Genomic DNA, 25,560 nt, shown 5'->3' with positions numbered 1-25,560 from the left:
ATTTGTGTTTTTGTGATCACGTGTATGCTGTACTCTGCGATTTTTGTCATGGACAGGAAGTTGGAACAAAGAGCCAACGTGAAATTTTGCGTTAAACTTGGGAAGTCTGCTACAGAGATAGTGAGCATACTTCGACAAGATTACAGAGATGAGACAATGGGGTCGTACGTAATGTTTCGAGTGGAACGGGCACTTCAAAAGTAGAAGAACGTCCCTGGAAGACAATGAGCGATCTAGATGACCAGCTATGAATGTCACCACCAGAAATGTGGAGATAATTCACCGGCATGAGAACCGTCGGAGGTCAATCAACGATATTTTGAAGAGTTTGAAGGAGGACATTTGGCGAAAGCGACCGAATCTGCGGAGTGCGAAAAATTGGATTCTTTGTTACGATAATGCACCCTGTCATCGAGCTCTTCTCACTAGTGAATTTCTCTCCAAAAACAACATGGTATCGCTTCTGCACCCGTCCTATTCGCCAGATTTGGCATCTGCGGACTTCCATCTCTTCCCCCAAGATGAAAATGCCACCGTTTTAATACCGTCGACGAGATCAAGACCGAATCGCAGAATCGCTTACGGAAAACGACTTTCAGACCAGATTCCAAAAGTGAAGAAATACTTAGTAGTTCATGCTGTCTTTCTCATTTATATCATACTCCATAAAGATTTTAATATTCATATTTCTATAATCGCTTTGTTGCCTCATAACTTCCAGAAAAATAGATGGTGCAGATTCTGAATATATTGGAATATGCAGGGGATGGAAAAATAAGTTTTTCGACGGTGGGGGTGAGAAGTTTCAGGAAATTCACACGAGACAGCTTTTTTAACTCATAACTTTCAGAAAATGGGTAATTTTTTTATGAAATTTTCGAAAAATACCTTTCAGAGTGTGTCGATTACGATTATATCAGAATTTGATATGAAAAACTAAATTTGGTGGGCTCGTAAACATACATATTGACACTTGATATATATATATATATACAAAATGAAATTTGAAATTTCGAAAAAAAAAATTGTGATGTGTGTCAGTATGTGTTTATGTGCTCACAATTTTCTTTTCACATAAAATTATATAATAATTTACACATCTGGAAAAGTATTTGTAGAAAATTTCATTAAAAAAATATTCCTTTTTCTGAAAGTTAGGAGGAAACAAAGCCGAGCTGGGTGAATTTTCTGAAACTCTTTTCCCACCTATAGAAAAAAAAAATTCTCAACAAATTTCAATATAATCAGAATCGGCACCATCTGAAGCGTATTTGTAGAAAACTTCATTAAAATATAGTTATTTTTCTGGAAGTTATGAGGAAACAAATGAGTGGTGGGAGGGGCACATATCTGTAAGCATGCCGTATTTATAATGTTATTAACAACATTCGTTTGTTCTATTAATTAATTGAAAGAAATAAAAGAATATTTATAAAAGTGTTTTTAAAATTATGAATTGGGGTATAGAACTTCCAGTAAGTCAATGTTTTTCCTAGTAACTAATTTTATGTGAAAATGGAGAATGGATATACGACTAAATGTTTAGACCAGGGATAGGGAACCTTTTTGTACACGAAGGCCACCCTACAATTCATCACCTCTAATAGAAGCCGCATTGAACAAATTATTTTTCTTTTTTTAAGTTATTTTATCCCCTAAGTAATTTATTAGTAATTTGATAAAAGAAAGACAGGTGTGTAGAAATCGAAAGCATAACTTTTGAAATATTTTAAGTACTTTTATACAAATAATAAGTAGATGAATAATAATTGTATAAAAAAGACGGTTTATGAACAGCGACAATATAACATTTTCAAATATTTAATTTGGGCAAGTAAGCACTTTTTATACAAATTAATGACTTCTTTGAATTTGATTTTTTTGAGAAAGCATTTTGATGTCAGACTCTAACATAGTGGTTCTTTGTTTCAGTTGGTCCTCCAAATGTTCATCTGTCAATTGAAGTTCTCAGTGAATTCTTTGATTTGCGACAATGCGTCAAGTACGAGAATGTGGATTCACAACAGTTGGCTGAAGAAAAGCAGGAAATTAGTCGGCGTGCATGTTCACGAAGACGAGGATATTCTACCGCATTTTTCCAAATTTCGATGGGATTTTCCATTTTGTCAAACAGCGCTTCAGGATATTATTTTCAGACATTTTAATAAGCTACATTTGTAACTCTTTGGAAGCCTCTGATACATCAACTGAGTGAGAATGAAAAACAAGTTTCAGAGTGATGTTATGTTTTTCAAAAGATTCATAGACATCTTCATTTTCACTCAATACCTTTGTAAGCTGAGGAAAGTGTTCTTCTGAAAGTTTTAATTGAGTCAAAAGGAACTTGAAAAACGACAATTTTAAAGTTTTTTGCCACATATAAATACATTTATTTTTGCCTTGCAACGAAATGTTTAACTCATTTTGTTTTGACATCACATCACATAAAAATGCAACATCTCTGAAAAAATTTGGATCTGATAAATGACAATGCTTGTTGTTTTCTTTGAAAAAGTCAATTATTTGCCTTCGTAAAGACAAAATTTTGATCAATATTTTCCCTTGCGACAACCAGCGTACTTTTGGGTGATACAGTAAATCCTCATTAATTACTTCATCATCCATCATCAGCATGTTTCGAAATTGACAATGCTTTAGGGCTTTTGCTCGAATATAGCTTACAATACTATAGTGTTTGACCCTGTGGGGGAGAGGACTCGATGTTTTAACGATGTGAATTTTCCGAGGCCTCTCTCCCACCCCCGTTCACGAGCGCGCATTTTTTTTTTTTTTTTTTCATATTCGTTTTGAGCAAATTGTTTTACACCTATTACACTATTTTTCTTTTGTTTCTTGGCTCTGGTGAGGCGACTCGGAACATTCACGATGTGAATTTTCCGAGGCCTCCCCTCCCCACACGTTCGCGAGCGCGCGTTTTTTTTTTTTCATATTCGTTTAGAGCAAGTTGTTTTAAACATATTACACAATTTTTTATTTGTTTTGGTGCCCGGGTCAGCTCCTCAGACGCTTTCGGAACTTCCCGATGTGAATTTTCCGAGGCCTCTCCCCCACCCCCCTTTCGCGTGCGCGAATTTTTTTTTTCATATTCGTTCATAGGAAGTTGTTTTACACCTATTACACACATTTTTTTTTTTTTTTTCTGATAATCGTAACGCCCTATATTAACGCCCATTTCGAAGAGTAAACAACGGTTATTTATTTGAAAGTTTTCAGAAGAGAAATTTACGAATAGGAATGTATGCCTTTCCAGATAAGAGTTAAAAATATGCATTGACGTATAACATTCACACAGATAGCCAAGTTATTTTTCTACATTCCTCATTATTGTTGGTCTCATAGTAATTGACGATGCTTCGGTTAAAGATCTCGCAGGAATCAATTATTTATTATAAATACAGTATCAATAAAGCGACTGGAAGTATGCCCATATTCGTACTGTCTCTAGATTTAATGAAGCGTGAGATTGACATACAGGAAGTTTTATTGATCGTGTGTACAAAGAACTCACCTCTAATCATTGGAAAGTGCTACATAGTTTCCTGTTTAACCTCAGGTTAGTTTTGATACAAATTAAGAAGGAAAAAAACCGTTTGAAGGTAATTAATCTGTACTGTATGAGTAACAACAGGTAAACGAAAAATCCTTCTAAGAAGAAAACAGAGTTGAATTGGATATATTTCACAAAGTTTGGAGATCGGTAAGGTCTTAGACCAGAATAGAGAATGGTCCGTTTGATTCATTGACTATATAACCTATTATATGTGTGTGTGTGTATATATATATATATATATATATATATCCAATGTAGTGATTATTTGTTATTCTATAAATATGTTGAGAAATAGAATTGCTTTGACTTGTAGTGTTCGAAAACAGTCCGTCACAGCAGGTATTTTGAAGATTCTTTAAAAAATGTTTAAAACTTCAGAAAATCCATGACAGCGCTCGAAAACCATGTTAATCATAAGTTTGTTATACATAAGTGTGATTGATAAAGTGAGCGTTAGTTTTCTATGTTTGTTTCGATCTTGAAATCAAATGACTTGTGTTTTTTCTTTTCTGGTTCCTACCAAATCAGTAAATATTTTTTGATTATCGATGTACTACAAGCGAAAAGTTTTAAAACTATTGTTTAGATATTAAATAATTCAGATACCGTCTGTATGAATCACTATAGTGTTAACATATTTATTAAATGAAGAAATGATTACAGTAGAATAAAGCATAGTTGCTTACTACATTTAAAGATATTTCACTTTATTGTATTGCTCTTTAAACAAATTATTATGGATCATATACATTCACATTTGTTCGATAGAAATATGACGAAATTTATGTAGTTTAATAACGTTGATCACAGTCCATTAGAACAAAAAATATTCCTCAAATATGGTTGTTATATATTTATGTGTTAAAAAGAAAAATTCTTTAAACTTCACATTATGTATATATAATTTTATTCCAATGAAAAAACTTTTTTCTACCAACTCTGTCAACATTATTTTAATCATCTCGAAAGTGATGCAATATAGCTGTGAAGAACCTTTTATTACCTGTAGTGTGTGTCTGTGACCTGCACTACAGTTTCCGTAGAAATAGATCTACCAAAGAAACATCACACACTTGTGGGCTTTCCGTAAAGTCTGGACTTAAAACTTCCTGGCGAGGACATTGATTCCGAACAGTGCGCATTAGGAAATGAGTTGATAAAGACATTCATTGTGTACCTGTTTAGCTAATTTCTTTTGAATAGATGTATTGAACTCTGCAAACTAACAAAACGCTTCTTATTTCAACGCAATTCTTTCTGAGTAGTACGTGTTTTACAAATCAATGAAATGTAATTACTGTAGTTATAGTATTTGATACGGAAGTACGTTCGTTGTTTTTAACACCTTTCTCTTTTAATCTCGGAGGTGAGAGTTAGTTCCCCTGAAAGTTTATTTTGGATTTTCATTACTACGTCCGCACACATCCATTAACACAGTGTATGTATATATATATATATATATATATATATATATATATATATATATATATATATATTTATACATACACACACACATGCGAAAAAACATTTGATTATACGGTGCAGTTTTCTATTCTATAAAACATCATCGCATATGTTTACCGCTCTCCCCCACCGTAACACTTTATCACCTGACCAAAATCGACCAATGAAAATTCAATAATTCGATTTCCGCTCTCTCATTATTCAAAAAGTACCTGTTTCGCCATTTTACTGTCTCTGGGAACCGAGAAGGTTCTTAATAATTATTATTTATTACATACGACTTACTTCTGCACAGTTTTTGTCTACCAAATTCAATTCTCGAGGTATTTAGCTTTAATATTTGATCTTTACATCTACCTGTAACAGCTGCAATTGTAAGGTGATAAAGGATAGACGTCAAGTACTTTGTACCAAATTCATCAGTCAGTACTTCCTGAAATATATTTTATTCGAGATACTTTTTGCTGATATTTCTTTCAATCGTCTTTTCTTCATTCGCGAATGTAATATTTCTTTTTGTTTAATCTGTCGTAAAATGCGTAGCCTTACAACTTGCTTTTGATCATAGGGTTGATTTGGGTCTTAACATCCTAGCTCTTAAGAAGTCTCTACATTATTATCATTCAACCTGCAAGAAATAGCAATCCAGTTTTTTTCAAATTGCATCTGAACGTCTTGAATATGTACGGACACATTAAATAATGTAGTCTTTGATATAAATTGTCTGAAAGGGCGGGATGGCCTTGGCAGGAATACCTTTTATCATACCTGTCAGAACTGACTTTGGTTACACAAAATCTAACGGATCAACAACGACGAATGACATTTCTGGAGAAAATAGAACTTTACTGTCTACTATTCTGCAGTTTGGTATCATGTTTCACAATCCGAAGATGTAGCTTAAGCTTGTGTGATATAATTTCATAAATTAAGTTCAGTTGTTCTGGTAAATGTTTATATTTACAGTTTATCAATAGAGAAATATTTCCTTCGTTGAATCCTTATTTTTTTACGTATTCTGAATATTTTACACTGTTTCTGTACTTTTTCAGGAATACCAGATGATCTTTGCGAAAAGGAATTTCTAACTTCGGATATATCATCAATATTTTTCATCTTTTAAACACTAAAGAAAGATATGCGGAATCGATACAACCAGTTTATATAAATCTATGGTAGAGATTTACTGTGAAATATTTCCTGAGAGTGAGATTTGAAAAGATACAAGATCTTGAATTCTAATTAAATTCAAGCAGATATACAAAGGAGTTTGCAGCATCTTCAGATATTGACCAGGATTACAGTTAGTAGAAATATTTGCTCAGAAAATATAAAATTCAAGGAACATAATTCTCTTGTAGTGAGATAGGAAAAAATATGGAAAATGAATTACGTGAGAAAGCAGTTAAACGTAAAATTGAGAATAAAAAGACTCTTTTTCCAAAAGTGATTCTAAAAGGAGTAGGAAAAGCATCATATCACTGCGATGTCTGTAACAAAACATTCTCTCTAAAAGGTAACCTCACTACTCACAAACGTATTCATACAGGAGAAAAACCATATCACTGTTCTATCTGTGGTAAATCATTCTCTCAAAGATCCAGCTTAACTACTCATAGACGCATTCATACAGGAGAAAAACCGTATCACTGTGATATCTGTGATAAATCATTTTCTGTAATTGGTAACCTTACTACTCATATACGTAGTCATACAGGAGAGAAACCATATCACTGTGTTATCTGTGGTAAATCTTTCTCTGGAAGTAGTGATTTAACTATTCATAAACGCATTCATACTGGAGAGAAGCCATATCGCTGTTATGTCTGTGGTAAATCTTTTGCTGGAAATCGTGACTTAACTACTCACAAGCGTATTCACACAGGAGAAAAACCATATCACTGTGATATCTGTGGTAACTTATTTACGCAAAGATCTAGTTTAAATACTCACTTACATATTCATTCAGGAGTAAAGCCATACCATTGTGATACATGTGGTAAATCATTCTCTGCACCAGGTAACTTAACTACTCATAAACGTACTCATACAGGAAACAAACCATTTAATTGTGATATCTGTGGGAGATCATTCTCTAGAAATAGTGACTTAACTACCCATATACGTATTCATACTGGGTAGAAACCATATGCTTGATAAGTGGTGAATCATTCTCTTGAAATAAGGGTGTCAGTGAAAGTTGACCATATATCTGCATATGTATGTTCAGGCATGGGCATGTTTTCCTGTTTTTTAAGTAAGACTGGCTAATTGCTCATGTTTGTAAGTCCTCTTTCACTATGACTCTGCTGGTACTTTTTGATTATCTCCCCCAAATAAAAAAATTGTTTAACCCTCAATAAAACAAAATGAAAAAATTAATAAACATGAATGATAATATTTTTATAACAAACCATACGAAACTGAAAAAAATTAAACATCTTATTGAATCTAATAACATTTTTATAACAAATCATACCATACCTATTGAAGAAGCCAAACGTCAACAATATGTTGAAGTACTGAATCAAAAGGATCTAACACTAATCCAATCTCTTGTCACCACATAAACTCAATATTTTAGTGGAGAGATAACCCAATTTTTTAATGGGGGTGAGATAACCAAAGATACCCTCTGATGTTATTAAAAGTAAACGCTGCTGATATGGGTTAATACAGCATGGCATTGCTGTCAGAATGCTGAGAGCTGGAACAAATATTGCAAAGCATCTCACCCAACACGTTAACAGTTTTGCCAACTCACTGTCCTAGATTGATACATATTTTATTGACCCTGAACGGATGGAAGACATTATCCACAGCAGGATTTGAACTGATTGCAGAGTTTTGGAACAAATACCACAAGGCATTGTATCTAGCACCGTAATGACATTGCCAATTTGCTGCCTTTCTCTATGGCAGTGCTTTTCAAACTTTTTGCTGGAGCGGAACCCCAAGGAAACATTCCACTGGCTCGAGGAATTTAATAGTCTTATGCACACATATCTGCACAGGAGACTTAAAAATTACTGTCGATTTTAGCACTTTTGTAACTTCTTGCGGAACCCTGGTTGAAAACCACTGCTCTATGGAAATGACTTACATTCTTAAAGAGTAGAAATCATATCACTAATATCTATGATAAATCATTCTCGAGAAATAATGACTGAGCTCTGTTTCTCATAGAAGAAAGGAACTGTGATTGAAAAGGAGGTGGATTAATTAACATTTAATAAAATTAAAATGTTTTTTATTGGCATAATTCTAAGTAATCAGGGATTTGTAGAAAGAGGCATTATACAGATGAAAACTGTTTTAGTAAAAAAAGGAGAATCAGAAAATTTCATTAATATTGGATGGTTTGGCTGGTAATGGACAGTTTGAAACTTAGTAATGTAAGCACATGCCTACAGGCAAAAAAAAACCCATATCACTATGATATCTGTGATAAATCATTCTCTCAAACGTCTAGTTTATGTAAACAAGTATTTTCATACAAGAAAAACTCATAATATTTCTGCTAAAAGTATTCACTTATCTATGCATGTATTTATTGATACAGAAGAGTAAACATGTGAATGTTGAGCTATTCTATGAAGAAAAAAATAGCTTATTTAATTGCAAACTTATACACAATGGAATGAAGATATAACAATGTAATAAGATCCTCTCAACACTATATTTTACATGATCACTAATATATATTGGTGAAATAGGTTCCCACTGTGATATTTTTAATAAACAATCTTCCAGAATTTTCTTCATGTATTTTCCATTTAATTTATTTCTAAAGTGAAGAAAAAGTACTATTGATTTATTTTGACCTCGTAGATAATTTACTGAGAAATATATTCTCAGAAATCAGGGATAACACTACTGCAATTGTTTTACAAACAAATGTACAAACCATAATGGGAAATATATCCCCACACTGTAATAGGATAAATAAATGTATGGCATTTTATGTATTCAAAATTTTATATATTCTACATTTTGTGTACATCCTCTATATTCTTAGTTAAATTTTTATTCTTGTGGTAGGAAGGTTATACAATGATTAAATAAAAAAAAAACATAACTTAATTGTATTAATTTCATTAATATTGCTGTTATTTATTTATATAATTTTATCTTTCTGTTGCATAATTCGTTTATGGTTAACCTCAATGGTATATAAATGTGTGTGTGTGTGTGTATGTATATATGAGGTGGTATCAAAATATTCCTGGACTAGTTCTGTAATGTGCCAACGGTTGGCAGCACTTGGTTGCGTGTGCAGTGAAAGATAGCTGTGACCTTCATGAGGCAGTGTGCCAAGTGACATTGCTGTGTTTACTTCTAGTTTTGAAATTTGTGGTTGTGTGTACTTTGTAGTCTGCGATTTTGTCATGGACAGGATGTTGGAACACAGAACCAATGTGAAATTTTGTCCCGGCTTGCGGGGGTGATTGCCTCCCCTTTGCAAATATAAGGACACAGAAAATGTGTCAAAGCTGACAGGAGATGTCGATGTTTCCTAGGGCTAAATGGCAATGGTGTAATTCCCTTACGGGACTGTCACATTGAGTTGACAGTATACGATCACTATATCATCATTTAACGTCCGCTTTCCATGCTAGCATGGGTTGGACGGTTCAACTGGGGTCTGGGGAGCCCGAAAGCTGCACCAGTCCAGTCAGATCTGGCAGTGTTTCTACAGCTGGATGCCCTTCCTAACGCCAACCACTCCGAGAGTGTAGTGGGTGATTTTATGTGCCACCGACACAGGTGCCAGACGAGGCTGGCAAACGGCCACGCTCGGATGGTGTTTTTTATGTGCCACCGACACAGGTGCCAGACGAGGCTGGCAGACGGCCACGCTCGGATGGTGTTTTTATGTGCCACCGACACAGGTGCCAGACGAGGCTGGCAGACGGCCACGCTCGGATGGTGTTTTTATGTGCCACCGACACAGGTGCCAGATGAGGCTGGCAAACGGCCACGATCGGATGGTGCTTGTTACGTGCCCACAGCACGGAGGCCAGTCGATGCGGTACTGGCTACGGCCACGTTCGGATGGTTTTCTTATGTGCCACGTGCCACCGGCACTGGTACCACAAAGATACAAATTCCATTGATGTTCATCTATTTTGATTTGTTTTGATTTTCACTTGTCTCAACAGGTCTTCACAAGTGTCACAAGAAGGATGGTATGCACAGGTGGACTGACTACGTCCCAGGTAAGGGCCATGGGTTATAGCCTGACTAGTCTTGCCGGGTCTTCGGATGGTGTTTTTATGTGCCACCGACACAGGTGCTGGATGAGGCTGGCGAACGGCCACGATCGGATGGTGTTTGTCATGTGCCCACCGCACTGACTACGGCACTGATGGATTTCTTGTGTGCCACAGGCACTGGTACCACAAGATACAAATTCCATTGATGTTCATCTATTTTGTCTATTTTGATTTGATTTGATTTTGATTTTCACTTGCCTCAACCGGTCTTCACAAGTGTCACAAGAGGAAGGTATGCACAGGTGGACTGACTAGTCTTGCCGGGTCTTCGGAAGGTGTGTTTATGTGCCACCGACACAGGTGCCAGATGAGGCTGGCGAACGGCCATGATCGGATGGTGTTTGTTACGTGCCCACAGCACGGAGGCCGGTCGATGCGGAACTGGCTACGTCCACGTTCGGATGGTTCTCTTGTGTGCCACCGCACTGGTACCACAAAGATACAGATTCCATTGATGTTCATCTATTTTGTCTATTTTGATTTGATTTGATTTTGATTTTCACTTGCCTCAACAGGTCTTCACAAGTGTCACAAGAAGGAAGGTATGCACAGGTGGACTGACTACGTCCCAGGTAGGGGCCATGGGTTATGGCCTGACTAGTCTTGCCGGGTCTTCGGATGGTGTTTTTATGTGCCACCGACACAGGTGCTAGATGAGGCTGGCGAACGGCCACGATCGGATGTTGTTTGTCATGTGCCCACAGCACGGGGCCAGTCGATGCGGTACTGGCTACGGCCACTTTCGGATGGTTTTCTCTTGTGTGCCACCGGCACTGGTACCACAAAGATACAAATTCCATTGATGTTCATCTATTTTGATTTGTTTTGATTTGATTTTGATTTTGATTTTCACTTGCCTCAACAGGCCTTCACAAGTATCACAAGGAGGAAGGTATGCACAGGTGGACTGACTACGTCCCAGGTAGGGGCCATGGTTTATGGCCTGACTAGTCTTGCCGGGTCTTCGGAAGGTGTTTTTATGTGCCACCGACACAGGTGCTAGATGAGGCTGGCGAACGGCCACGACCGGATGGTTTTGTTATGTGCCCACAGCACGATGGCCAGTGATGCGGTACTGACTACGGCCATGTTCGGATGGATTCTTGTGTGCCACCGGCACTGGTACCACAAGCGGTACTGACTACTTTTTATGTGCCACCGACACAGGTGCTAGATGAGGCTGGCGAACGGCCACGACCGGATGGTGTTTGTTATGTGCCCACAGCACAATGGCGAGTGATGCGGTACTGACTACGGCCACGTTCGGATGGATTCTTGTGTGCCACCGGCACTGGTACCACAAGGATACAAATTCCATTGATGTTCATCTATTTTGATTTGTTTTGATTTGATTTGATTTTCACTTGCCTCAGCAGGTCTTCACAAGTGTCACAAGAAGGAAGGTATGTACAGGTGGACTGACTACGTCCCAGGTAGGGCCCACGGGTTATGACCTGACTAGTCTTGCCGGGTCTTCGGATGGTGTTTTTCAGCAGGTCTTCACAAGTGTCACAAGAAGGAAGGTATGTACAGGTGGACTGACTACGTCCCAGGTAGAGCCCACGGGTTATGACCTGACTAGTCTTGCCGGGTCTTCGGATGGTGTTTTTATGTGCCACCATGTTCCCACAGCACGGAGGCCAGTCGATGCGGTACTGGCTACGGCCACGTTCGGATGGTTTTCTTGTGTGCCACAGGCACTGGTACCACAAAGATACAAATTCCATTGATGTTCATCTATTTTGATTGATTTTCACTTGCCTCAGCAGGTCTTCACAAGTGTCACAAGAAGGAAGGTATGCACAGGTGGATCGACTACGTCCCAGGTAGGGGCCACGGGATATGGCCTGACTAGTCCTGCCGGGTCCTCTCATGCACAGCACACTTCCATAGGACTCGGTCTTCAGTCATTTCCTTGGTGAGACCTAAAGTTCGAAGGTCGTGCTTCACCACCTCGTCCCAGGTTTTCCTGGGTCTACCTCTTCCACAGGTTCCCTCAACTGCTAGGGTGTAGCACTTTTGCACACAACTATCTTCAGCCATTCTCGTCACATGACCATACCAGCGCAGCCGTCTCTCTTGCACACCACAACTGACACTTCTTAGGTTCAACTTTTCTCTCAAAGTACTTACACTCTGACGATTATGAACACTGACATTACACATCCATCGGAGCATACTGGCTTCATTTCTTGCAAGCTTACGCATATCCTCAGCTGTCATGGCCCATGTTTCACTACCATGTAGCATGGCTGTACGTACACACGCATCATATAGTCTGCCTTTTACTCTTAGCGAGAGGCCTTTTGTCACCAGCAGGGGTAAGAGCTCTCTAAACTTTGCCCAGGCTATTCTTACTCTAGCAGTTACACTTTCAGCACACCCACCCCCGCTACTGACTTGGTCTCCTAGGTAGCGGAAGCTATCAACTACTTCTAGTTTGTCTCCCTGGAACGTGGTAGAAGTTGGTCTCTGCACATTCCAGTGTTTATTTCTCCTGAGCATCTGCCACAGACAAAAACTATTTTCTTAGTTAGCCTTCCTTTGACATTGCTGCACCTCTTATGTGTCCATAGCTTACACTTGGTGCACCTTATAGAGTTTCTACCTACACCTTTTTTACAGATCGAGCAGGGCCATCTACCTGAAGTCGTTTGTGGTTGGTCCACCTTCCTACTTATTAGGACTTTGGTTTTGGCTAGGTTGATTCTAAGGCCCTTCGATTCTAATCCTTGTTTCCACACCTGAAACTTCTCCTCCAGTTCTGATAGTGACTCAGCAATTAGAGCAAGGTCATCAGCATATAGGAGCTCCCAGGGGCATCCTGTCTTAAATTCTTCCGTTATTGCCTGGAGGACTATGATAAATAGGAGGGGGCTGAGGACTGAACCTTGGTGGACCCCAACCTCTACCCGGAATTCTTCACTGTACTCGTTGCCAATAAAAATGCTTACAGCACCTAGGGTTCCCAAGCGGTCACCCATCTAAGTACTAACTAGGCTCGATGTTGCTTAACTTCGGTGATCGGACGAGAACCGGTGTTTTCTGCAAAATGTGTTGTATAATTTGTAAATCATCCTCATCAATGTTATATTCATTTTTCCATGTTGGTATGAGTTGGACTTGTTACACAAGGTTTGACTGCATTTTCTTTTTTTTAATGTTTTGTCATCCTAGATGTAAGGCCCATAATTAGATCTTACCTCAACAATTTTTGTGAATATTCTTAAAAATTGAAAGTTTTAATAAAACTAATTTATTATTAGTCTTTATCATTTTATGTTCAGAACAAAATCTAACCTCAACTTGTATTGACACAACTTTTAAATTATAGAATTCACAAATTAGATTAATAATGGATTAAATTTGCAAATTCCTCTGAAGTGATTAGGTAAATAATATTTGTATTAAAGAACTCATGTGTCTTCAAACTACTACGTTTATATATATTATCCCATTTATTGTGTATAAGCACTACTCTCTATTAAAATGGTAATAACTCGAATATGTTTCCATAAATAGAAGGATTATTGTTTCAAATGTAGTGCTTTTTTCATTTGGTTCTGAATTAATTGAATTATCTCATAGCTTTGACGTTTCAATGATGTGATTATTTTGAGACTGATAGTGTGAGGTCAGCTTGAATATAAAGCAGGAAGAATATTTGAGCCAGATCAGGTCAGTTTAAATGCTGAAGGGTTAATGAAGATATATTTACTTTCTGATCTGTATACTTCTCTCATCCTTTATTAATTTTTATGGGGAGTACTAAGATGTTTGTTTATAGATTACTTTCGTTGGAATGAATATATTGTGCCACATATACCAAACTTATATAAGCATTCATATATTAAAGGCAGGTAGTCTCCAGAATTTAAAATTGAATTAAAGTCGCTTTAACACTTCCAGAAATATTTCTTTCAGCAGAATACAGTATCCAAATCCTTTAAAGGGAAAATTTAGTTATTTAACAAGTGTATGCAAATTGGCTATTGTTGTGTGTGAAAATGTAATCCTCATTCCTTTCGCATCATTTTGAGGAGTGTTTGGAACAATAGAGTACTAAATTGAGGAGTAATGCCCTAACATCCTGGATTCTACAGTCTAAAGATGACTTCGTTTGGGTTACATCTCTAAATGAGCTTGGAAACTAATAAATTCCTTGTCAGCATGCATTTGAAATGTATTGTTGTTGTTGTGACCCCCTTCGGTCACGACACAGACCATGGGATTGCACCTAGAAAGTTACTCTCCAAGGCACAAGTCTGGGCAACGTTGTTTATGGAAGACCAGCAGTCACCCATGCGTACCAACCTCTCCTCTCCACACCACCAATGTTATCCAAGGGAAAGGCAAAGGCTGATACAGCTTGGCACCAGTGACGTTGCAGCTCATTTATTAACATGCAAGTGGCCGAGCATTTCACAAACATGTGTACCCTTAACATAGTTCTTGGGGAGATTCAGTATGACATAGAGTGTGACAAGGCTGGCCCTTTGAAATACAGGTACAAGAGAAAGTTGTGGTGAAAGAGTACAGCAGGGTTTACCACCACCCCCTGTCAGAACCTTGTAGAGCTTAAGATGTTTTTGCTCAATAAACACTCACAATGCCCGGTCTGGGAATCAAAACTGCGAGTCCGCTGCCCTAACCACTGGGCCATTGCACCTCCACTGAAATGTTTAGATTACCAGTGAACTAAACCCCTCATATTCTTTATACATATATATATAGGCATAGGAGTGGCTGTATGGTAAGTAGCTTGCTTACAAACAACATGGTTCCGGGTTCAGTCCCACGACTTGGCACCTTGGGCAAGTGTCTTCTACTATAGCCTCAGGCCGACCAAAGCCTTGTGAGTGGATTTGGTAGACGGAAACTGAAAGAAGCCTGCCGTATATGTGTATATATATAAGATTGTGTGTCAGTGTTTGTCCCCCCAACATCACTTGACATCCGATGCTGGTGTGTTTACGTCCCCGTAACTTAGCGATTCGGCAAAGGAGACCGATAGAATAAGTACTAGGCTTAGAAAGAATAAGTCCTGGGGTCGATTTGCTCAACTAAAGGCGGTGCTCCAGCATGGCCGCAGTCAAATTACTGAAACAAGTAAAAGAGTATATATATACACATATGCACATACACATACTAGTGTTACCTGTCATATGGCAGGTAATTTTGCCACCATGAGTTGTATCAGGAAATACGGCATGCATACAATAGTTATAAATCAACTTTTATCAAATATGTCATTCTCTTCACTGCCTTTTTCTTACTTGTGTAGATCTGTTATTTTTCTTGCTTAGTTTCTTCCACTTTGTAGTTTTATGAAACACTCAGTTGGAATAAACTTTATACACATGCTTGAGTGATGTTCATTTCACTCAATGGTCCAGATGTTGTAATTATATAAGCTATTTAGATTTTTTTTCTTTATTAATAAAAAAAACAAATGAGCAATTACTTTTAATTGTAAAGGAAAAACTTTCAAAACAAGGTTAAAATGTATACTCTTTTACTTGTTTCAGTCATTTGACTGCAGCCATGCTGGAGCACCACCTTTAGTCGAGCAAATCAACCCCAGGACTTATTCTTTGTAAGCCTAGTACTTATTCTATCAGACTCTTTTGTCGAATCGCTAAGTTACTGGTATGTAAACACACCAGCATTGGTTGTCAAGTGACGTTGGGGGGACAAACACATATATGTATACTTCTTTCAGTTTCCGTCTACCAAATCCACTCTCAAGGCTATAGTAGAAGACACTTGCCCAAGGTGCCACGCAGTGGGACTGAACCCAGAACCATGTGGTTGGTAAGCAAGCTACTTACCACACAACCGCTCCTGCGCCTATAACGGTTTTTTTTTTTGCTGCTTTTGTTTGTCATCACTATCACTCTTTCTCCTTACTTCCACCACCTTCTCACAGATTTCTTCCTTCACCAAAACTCCCACATCTCCAGTCCCCTTGCTATTTCCCAACCACCACAACTTGTATCTTCTGCCCTTGACCCCTACAAATCTTGCACCCTGGCTTCTCCACCTAGCCTTCTGCACACATCCACCCTCCTCTTCCTCAATTCTTCACATATCTCCATTCCCCTTTCATCCAGACTGACCGCATTCCAACTTCCCAACCTCACCCCCAAGCTTCTACTCAGGCCTTCGGCCATCATAAAGCAAGCCATGCTTGCACAACCCAGTATGAGGATTTGCATCTTCCTTTTTGAGGTAGCAAGTGCAGCCCATGCCAACCTTTGGGCTAGCTGGTGCCCATTCTCCTTTGTTATCATGAGGCTTTCTTAGAGCTGGATGTTCTTCAGGGAACATGCCCTTGCTTACCCACAACCTCAGTTTCTAGACATGAGTGGTCCCGAGACCAAGGCCTCTACCACGATTTTTAAGAAATGTGGTGGGAAAGTAGCTCAGGAAGGCAGGGACGCTACTCCCTGTTATCAAATATATGTAACTTCTACCAAATGTGTTGAGTGACAATTTGGTAGTATAGAAGGGTGGAATATATGTAAAATATGAGTGGAAAAGGATAATGTTAAGAATGAACAATGGAAGTCAATTCAAGTGGTTCTTGGTATAGAGAATGATAACTGGTATCATGGAAAAGATGATAAAATATGAAATTCTGCCCTCATTTGATTACAGCAGCAGAATGCTACAGTTACGTTAATGATGGAGAGATCAGTGATCAGAGAAATGAAGGTTATGGAGATTTGTTGAGGAATTAGCAAGCTGCTCAATTATGTATGTAGATATTATGCTTCCAGAACCTCAATTTCACTGATATGAGTGGGTGTTCTTGCATATCACTATTCATCTCAGTTCAGAGATTAGCCTTCATTATTCTTGTTCACAAGTTCCATCCACCTTAAGTGATCAGCACCTCTTTATATAGATGTTTTTATCTATATACATCATATGACCATCAAGGTAGTCTTCTCTCTTGCACACTAATTCCAAGTGTGCCCTATTTTTCTCTCTATGTATTTGTACTTTGTCTTTCATGCAAACTGATTTTATACATCTAATGATGTATATTAGTTTCACCTTTTTGCAGTCATTGCATGTCCTGCATACTCATGACCCACGTCTCACTATTATGTAGTATTGCTGTTTGTACATAAGCATGATACAGTCTGTCTTTCACTGAGAAACTTTTTTGTTACCATTAGATGTAACAGCTCTCTGAACTTTATCTAACCAGTTCTTATTCTAACAACTATATTCTCACATCCTCCTCCACTGATATGTAACAGCTGTCTACTGTTTCTAGAAATCTTGGGCATTTCAGAAAATCTATTTCCAGTGTGGTGTTTATTACTCCTATGCTTCTGCCACATACAACATCTATTTCCTCTGTTAATCTCCCTCTGATAGCAATGCATCTTTTGAGTGTTCACAATTTGCATTGGGTACAACATGGAATTTCTACTTACTTCTTTCCTACATATTGAACAAAGCCATTTCTCTAATGGAAACAGAGTCCTGTATGCTCTCTTAGTTACCAAAACTTTGGTCTTTGCTCAGTTAATCTTGGAGGCTTCTGATTCTAAGTTTTGTTTCCGTATTAGGAATTTCTTTTCTAATCCTACAACAGAATCAGCTATAAGAATGAGGTCATCAGCATATAGCAAGTGGTCTTGTTATGACCTGAAACATGTGTAAGTGGGGACTAAGAACCAAGCCTTGATGAACTCCTACCTGCATATTAAGTTTTTCATTATATTCATTGTTGACTCTTACCTTACTTACAGTACCTTAGTACATAGCTGGCACAGCTGTCACAAGCCATTCATCCACTCCTAGCTTCCTCAGTGACCACCAGATTACAGAGAAAGAAACTCAGTTGAAGGGTTTCTCTAGATCAACAAATACTAACTACAGCAGCTTAATTTTAACCAAGTACTTCTACAGTTCCTCACCAGGAAGAAGGTATCAGGCATGTTCCCTGTAGAAAATCCAGCTCTGAGAAAGCCTCATGATAGCAAAGGAGAATGGGCACCAGCTAGCCCAAAGGTTGGGGTGGGCTGCACCTGCTACCTCAAAAAGGAAGGTGCAAATCCTCATCCTGGGTTGTGCAAGCATGGCTTGCCTTATGATGGCCGAAGGCCTGAGGAGAAGCTTGGGGTGAGGTTGGGAAGTTCTGGTACAGAACTAAACTGCATCTCCTCTAGTCTAACTTCTTAATTAATTGAGTTACAACTCCTTCTGTAATTATCATGACCTGGTCCACAAATTTCATACCTTGCAATTACCTCTCGTTAAGGCATCTCTTTTACTATTTTAACAGCTGATTATAACTAAACAGTGCTATCAACATTACTGAAAAGGTCTCAAACATGGCATCTAAAATCATATCAGGAAAGAAACCTTGAAAAGTTTGACAAGATTTTTGCCATCTGATAACACAATTTTATTTATCTAACAAGAAATTCAGAAAGCAGTCTGGACAACTGGTGAACATCCATAATTTGTAGTTGATACACAATATGGATTGGCTACAACTTGAAATTAAACAGTTATATAAATCTTTATAAAAGATCTCTACACACCTCAAGGCAATGAAGGTACTTCTACAAGGTTATTCAACTTGCTACTGTCTTGAAGTAAAGAATACAATTGACAATGTAATCCAAGATATACAAGAAGCTGGAACACCTATTGAATTAGGGCTAACCAATTTGATGACATACTCCAAGAGATCATAAGTAAAAGAACAAACCAGTGTGATCTTCAGATAGTCAACTAATAAAGTAATATGATCAATATCATTAGAGACAACAGACCATTAACATCTTTAATCCGGTCAATCAATGAAATCACTGTCACTAATAAGACAACAAACAAATGAGGTTTTCAACTAGTCAACCAAATAGTTAGATTGTTCTGAATGTCATGTGTATCAAGATATGGGAGTTACTATATTTAAGGTCGTGTTCATTATGTATAGAGATGTTTTATATTTTACACTTGTGTTTTCAATGGTGAATTAACTTCTAACACCCGTGGACATATTTACAAAGAAAACAGCACAGCTCCCATGACTTCAGGAAACATTTTTTCACGCTGAGAGTTGCTGAAGCATGGAACAAACTGCCGGCATCAGTTGTTAGTTGTCGGAGCACTGCATCCTTCAAAACTTCCTGAGATTCGCCAACACTACACTTGATTTTCACCCCTCCATACACACACAAGCATGTATCTGACTCATACATTGTTTGCTTTCCAGACATTTCTACATTACTGCATGTACTTTATATGCACTTTCTGACAAGTTGTGGTGCACCTGAGCACTGTATACAATTAATTTCATTATTATTATTATTATGTACTTTAGATTTGAAAGCCATCTATAAAACCATGAATGGCCAGGAACATTGTCAGTGTTCGGTGATTAGAATCCAGGTACACGATAGGCGATCTTACGTTATTAGTAACATTACTTATAAACCACGTGGGTTTATTTACATTTCTGAAGAAGATCGTCGGTTTCCGTAAAGAATTTAAATTTTTTTTACATAAGGAGTTGGGGGGGGGGGAAACAAATACAAGTGCATTTTTTTTTTTTTTGACAACTACGGTACTCATATCGAAATTTAACCAACATTTCATGTGATGCACAGTACTATAAAATTTAAGCTAAACTTTAAAACTGAAAAAAAATTGGGCGAAGTTTCGCATGTCGTAGCACAGATTTCCGTCGATTTCCGTAAAAAACTTTTATTTTTTTACATAAGTAATGAGAGCGAAAGGGACTAAGAGGAAGCGATTTTACGACGAGAAGGTTTCACTTTGAAGTCGGCCTGTGTGTGTTTGATGGGGTGTGGGAGACAGACAGTATGTTGTGTAAGTGAAGTGCTTCTGTTAGTGTGTGCGAAGAGACAGAGAGAGTAATGTGTGAAAGAGAGAGATAACTGATTTTTTACTCGGTGTATGTGTATATGTATGTATGCATGTATGTGTGTGTGTATGTATCTATGTATGTGTGTGTATGTATGTATGTGTGTATGTATGTGTATGTATGTATGGTCGATTCAGTGTAATTTTTTACTCGGTGTATGTGTATATGTATGTCTGCATGTATGTGTGTGTGTATCTATGTATGTGTATGTATGTATGTGTGTATGTATGTATGGTCGATTCAGTGTAATTTTTTACTCGGTGTATGTGTATATGTATGTCTGTCTCTTCGCACACACTAACAGAAGCACTTCACTTACACAACATACTGTCTGTCTCTCACACCCCATCAAACACACACAGGCCGACTTCAAAGTGAAACCTTCTCGTCGTAAAATCGCTTCCTCTTAGTCTCTTTCGCTCTCATTACTTATGTAAAAAAATAAAAGTTTTTTACGGAAATCGACGGAAATCTGTGCTACTACAACCGAAACTATGCCAAAAATTGTTATACTTGGGATGGTTATATTTTGCCGATTACATAAAAAGTAAAAAAAACCCAGAAAAACAACAAAAACTTAGCTAGTAAGACAACAGGGAAAGGGATGTTATGAAAGTTGTTTATCCTTTAAATATATTTATACGCATGCGTCATAGTAGTAATATCCGTTGATACATTGAGACCTTCTTTTGTTCTCTGTTTAATTTCTTAATTATTACACAGGCAAACACAACTGTAAAAAATATATTTTACGAAGCATTTCAGTAAGTATTAATGACTAAATGTATTTAATAATGAAAGTATTACATCTAATCGTTTTGTATATTTTCGCAGTACCAAATTTTTGTAGTTATTTTTTCATTGTTTCCTTATTGCAGTATTAAATGCTTTTCTTAATTTTATTATTTACCGAAAATTTCAAATGGTTTTATTTAGAAGCATATTAAATAAGCTCCCACTTACAAATGCGTTATAAAATGTCAAATAGATCAATTCCTTTATATCTCGCTGTCTTACGATCAAGAATTGGCTTAATAATGGCCTTGTGTGAAAGAGACATCTAAAAAGATATTGGATGAATGTACTGTAACCAACGTCATTTGGTGACATGTATAAATTCTCATTTTTTAAAAATAAATTCCTTTGACTTCAAAAGATCAAAAGTCGATTCAAACGAGTCATTATATTGACCAACAGCATTGTATTTATGTAGTCATTCTTTCGGCAGACTCAAAACGCAAATGTGCTAGTCGCTGTTGTGAGTGTACTCGAAAGTATTAAGAATAAAAGGTTATATTGTAGTCAAACAAAAGAGTCTGCAGCAAATATTTCTAATAACGAAATACAAAAATATCTCCCATAAAAAAAAGTAAAATAATTGAAAAAATTATAATTAAAACAAAATTAAGTTTGCAAGAAGATTTAACTCAAGGGGCGGATGTAAAGACTACGCACACCACCCGTTTTCGGCGTAACAAAAACCCCAATCACCGGGTGTGCGTATTCTTTACTTTCGTCCAAGGTTGTATGGCTTAATTTTAATAGCATATTAAAAAGTAAAGTTCATTTGTCACTGTTGAATCTGCTTTTTATGTCTTCTATATCTTATACTGTTCCTCTATGTTAAAATATAAGGTGACATGAGCTTAGCTTTAAAGTATCATCTAATTTAGATGCAACATTAATACTTTTCATTAGATGAAAATTATTAGTGTTGCATCTAAAACTAAAGGAATATGTTATACAGAACAAGTATAACTTTCTTTATATAAAGTTGTTGTAGAATTTCTATGAAAATATTCTCTAAGTCTTATTATTAGCAAATTTGTTTCTACTTGATTGGAATGTATACCAGATTACATTCAGTTTAAACTTTCATTATAAAGGAATTTGTTGTATTTTCAGATTACAGTTGATAGAAATATCGCAGCAGAATTATTGGTTAGAAATATATCATAAAATTGAAATCAAGAAAAAGCTTCATATGTTGCAATGAGAGATGAAAAAAAATATGGAAACTGAATTTCATGACAACCAAATTAAATGTAAAGAACAATCTGAAAGGATTAATTATTCTGATGAGTTGATGAAAGAGAAAGAAAAAACATGTAATATCATTAAAAAGTCATTCTCTCCAAAAACAAACCTCAGTAACAAAAATATTCATACTAGAAAGAAGCCATATCACTGTGATATCTGTGGTAAATCATTCTCTCAAAATGATCACTTAACCACTCACAAACGTATTCATACAGGAGAGAAGCCATTTCTCTGTAATATTTGTGGTAGATCATTCTCTCAAATAAATCACTTAACTATACATAAACGCATTCATACAGGAGAGAAGCCATATCTGTGTGATATCTGTGGTAAATCATTCTCTGGAAGTGGTGAGTTAACTTGTCACAAACGTATTCATACTGGAGAGAAGCCATATCACTGCAATATCTGCAATAAATCATTCTCTCGAAGTGATCATTTATCTAAGCACAAACGAATTCATACAGGAGAGAAACCACATCATTGTGATATCTGTGGCAAATCATTCTGCCGAAGTGGTGAATTGACTTCTCACAAACGTGTTCATACAGGAGAGAAACCATATCACTGTGATATCTGTGGTAAATCATTCTCCCATGGAAAAACTTTAACTAACCACAGACGCATTCATACTGGAGAGAAGCCATATCATTGTGACATTTGTGGTGAGTCATTCTCTGAAAACGGTGACTTAACTAAACATAAACGCGTTCATACAGGTGAGAAGCCATATAAGTGTGATACCTGTGGTAAATCATTTTCTCAAATAAATCATTTAACTAAACACAAACGCATTCATACAGGAGAGAGACCATACCATTGTGATGTCTGTGGTAAATCATTCTCTCAAAATAGTGTATTAACTAAGCATAAACGCATTCACACAGGGGAAAAGCCATATTGCTGTGAAATCTGTGGTAAATCATTTGCTGTAACAGGGAGTTTAGCTAATCACAAATACACCCATACAGGAGAGAAGCCATATCACTGTGATATCTGTGGCAAATCATTCTCTCATAGAAATACCTTGACTACTCACAAACGTATTCATACTGGAGAAGAGCCCTACGAGTGTAATATCTGTGGTAAATCATTCTCTGGAAATAGTAACTTAATTATTCACAAACGTATTCATACAGGTGAGAAACCATATCACTGTGATATTTGTGGTAAATCATTTTCTCAGATAAATCACTTAACTAAGCACAAACGCATTCATACAGGAGAAAAACCATATCATTGTGATATTTGTGGTAAATCATTCCCTCGAAATGGTGACTTAACAATCCACATGCGTGTTCATACAGGAGAGAAACCGTATCACTGCGATATTTGTGGAAAATCATTTTCTGGAAAAAGTGATTTAACTAAACACAAGAGGATTCATACAGGTGAAAAGCCATATCCCTGTGATATTTGTGGCAAATCATTTTCTAGAAATGGTTACCTAACTATTCATAAACGTAATCATACACAAAATAAGTCGTGACATATCATCATCATCATGCGTCCGTTTTCCATGCTAGCATGGGTTGGACGGTTCAACTGGGGTCTGTGAAGCTGGAAGGCTTCATCAGGCCCAGTCAGATCTGGCAGTGTTTCTACGGCTGGATGCCCTTCCTAACGCCAACCACTCCGTGAGTGTAGTGGGTGCTTTTTATGTGCCACCCGCACAGGTGCCAGACAGAGCTGGCAAACGGCCACGAACGGATGGTGCTTTTACGTGTCACCGGCACGGGTCAGGCAAGGCTGGCAACGGACATGAACGGATGGTGCTTTTACGTGCCACCAACACGGGGGCCAGACAGAGCTGGCCCCCCGTGTTATATATGGTTAATCATTTTTTTCACAAGTCACATAACTGTACTTGTATGCATTCATACAGAAAAGTATCATTATCAGTGTTGAAATATGGACCATGTTTGCCATATTAGCTTTGTTCCTTTTTCTAAATATTGATATCCCTATGGGCATATGTCACTATTCATAAATATCAACATAGATACTCTCCCTTGTGGAGGTTAGCACACAACGCAATCGAGTGTATTTTTTTATTCATAAATTTTGTTGATTAAATTAATTTTTTTTCCTTTCATTTTAAAATATCTAATAATTTTACAATTGATTGAGAACACATTTTCTTATGTATTTACTGTGACTGTCAAAATTTATTCTGAGGAAAAAATGTCTCCTTTAATAAATATAATCAGATCAGGAAGGTGTAAATTGTACAGTAACAATCCCTTAACTCAATGTCATATGTAACTGACTATATGTTCATTGATGAAATAACTTACCACTGTAATATTTTTAATAAAAGTATTATTGCAGATTCACATATGTTTTATGATTAACATAGTTCCACAAGAGAGAAAAGGTACTGTTGATTTATTTGACATTCTCAGTAAATAGCTGAAAATTCTCATAAATCAGTGATAACATCATGCACAGCTTTTATGTTTGAAGTAGATACACAAACCATAACAAATTATTTTCTCATATCAGAATAGGATATCTCTTTTGTCTGTACACATACCATTCAGAGAATGATAGTGACGTTGGTTCAGATTTATATTTTATTTATTTATAGCATGATTTTGTAGTTAAGCTCGATGTTAATTAGCAAGTATCTGTACAAGTTTTAACTGAATCTAAATGCCAAGAGAGTTGTATTATTTGTGAATTATCTTCATCTGTGTTTTACTGTTCATTCTACATCATATTATTGGTTGGACATGTCTATCATACAAAATATCACCACATTTTCTCAGTTTTGGTTATCTTAGTCCAGAATCATAATTTTTTTTCCTCATCATTTCATTCAATATTCCTAATCTTCTGAAATTCAAATAGACCTGATTTCTCCTATTATGCCACATGTAGAGTACCTAATCAAATTTGTAACACAACTATAAATTATAAAACTTAAAGACTTGATCAGTGTATGATTAAAGTTTTGTATATTTTCCCCCAAATGATCTTTCACTAACCAAAATTTATGCCGACATAACTACAGTATCATCATCATCATTTAGCGTCCGCTTTCCATGCTAGCATGGGTTGGACGGGTCAACTGGGGTCTGTGAAGCTGGAAGGCTTCGTCAGGCCCAGTCAGATCTGGCAGTGTTTCTACGGCTGGATGCCCTTCCTAACGCCAACCACTCCGCGAGTGTAGTGGGTGTTTTTTACGTGCCACCTGCACAAGTGCCAGACGGAGCTGGCAAACGGCCACGAACGAACGGTGCTTTTACGTTCACCAGCACGGGGGGGCCAGCTGAGGCTGGCAACGAACA

At 37.1% G+C, this 25,560-nt stretch overlaps 2 protein-coding genes and 1 pseudogene across 2 annotated transcripts; 1 reads left to right on the top strand and 2 right to left on the bottom strand.

Moving 5' to 3' along the window:
* Positions 1-2,169: 2,169 nt before the first annotated feature.
* On the bottom strand, positions 2,170-2,634 carry LOC115216211 (protein FAM200B-like). Its single transcript, XM_029785410.1, has one exon. It carries the CDS (start codon positions 2,632-2,634, stop codon positions 2,170-2,172), a length of 465 nt encoding a protein of 154 aa, XP_029641270.1.
* A 2,452-nt stretch (positions 2,635-5,086) lies between these two features.
* Positions 5,087-24,603, top strand: LOC115216488 (zinc finger protein 62 homolog). Its single transcript, XM_036506659.1, has 5 exons — positions 5,087-5,358; positions 6,088-7,006; positions 14,553-14,555; positions 22,404-23,760; positions 24,092-24,603. Exons 2-4 carry the CDS (start codon positions 6,413-6,415, stop codon positions 23,754-23,756), a joined length of 1,950 nt encoding a protein of 649 aa, XP_036362552.1. The 5' UTR covers positions 5,087-5,358; positions 6,088-6,412; the 3' UTR covers positions 23,757-23,760; positions 24,092-24,603.
* LOC115216885 lies at positions 13,259-13,376 on the bottom strand (annotated as a pseudogene).
* Positions 24,604-25,560: the final 957 nt, after the last annotated feature.

The sequence above is a fragment of the Octopus sinensis genome, linkage group LG10 (genome assembly GCF_006345805.1).
Source record: "Octopus sinensis linkage group LG10, ASM634580v1, whole genome shotgun sequence".
Taxonomy (NCBI): Eukaryota; Metazoa; Mollusca; class Cephalopoda; order Octopoda; family Octopodidae; genus Octopus; species Octopus sinensis.
Note: the sequence above shows the minus strand (reverse complement) of the source record. Positions and strands in the feature narration are given on the sequence as shown.

Coding starts and splice junctions, on each gene's coding strand:
- LOC115216211 (XM_029785410.1), bottom strand. CDS start 2,634: ATGCTGATGATGGATGATGAAGTAATTAATGAGGATTTACTGTATCAC.
- LOC115216488 (XM_036506659.1), top strand. CDS start 6,413: ATGGAAAATGAATTACGTGAGAAAGCAGTTAAACGTAAAATTGAGAAT.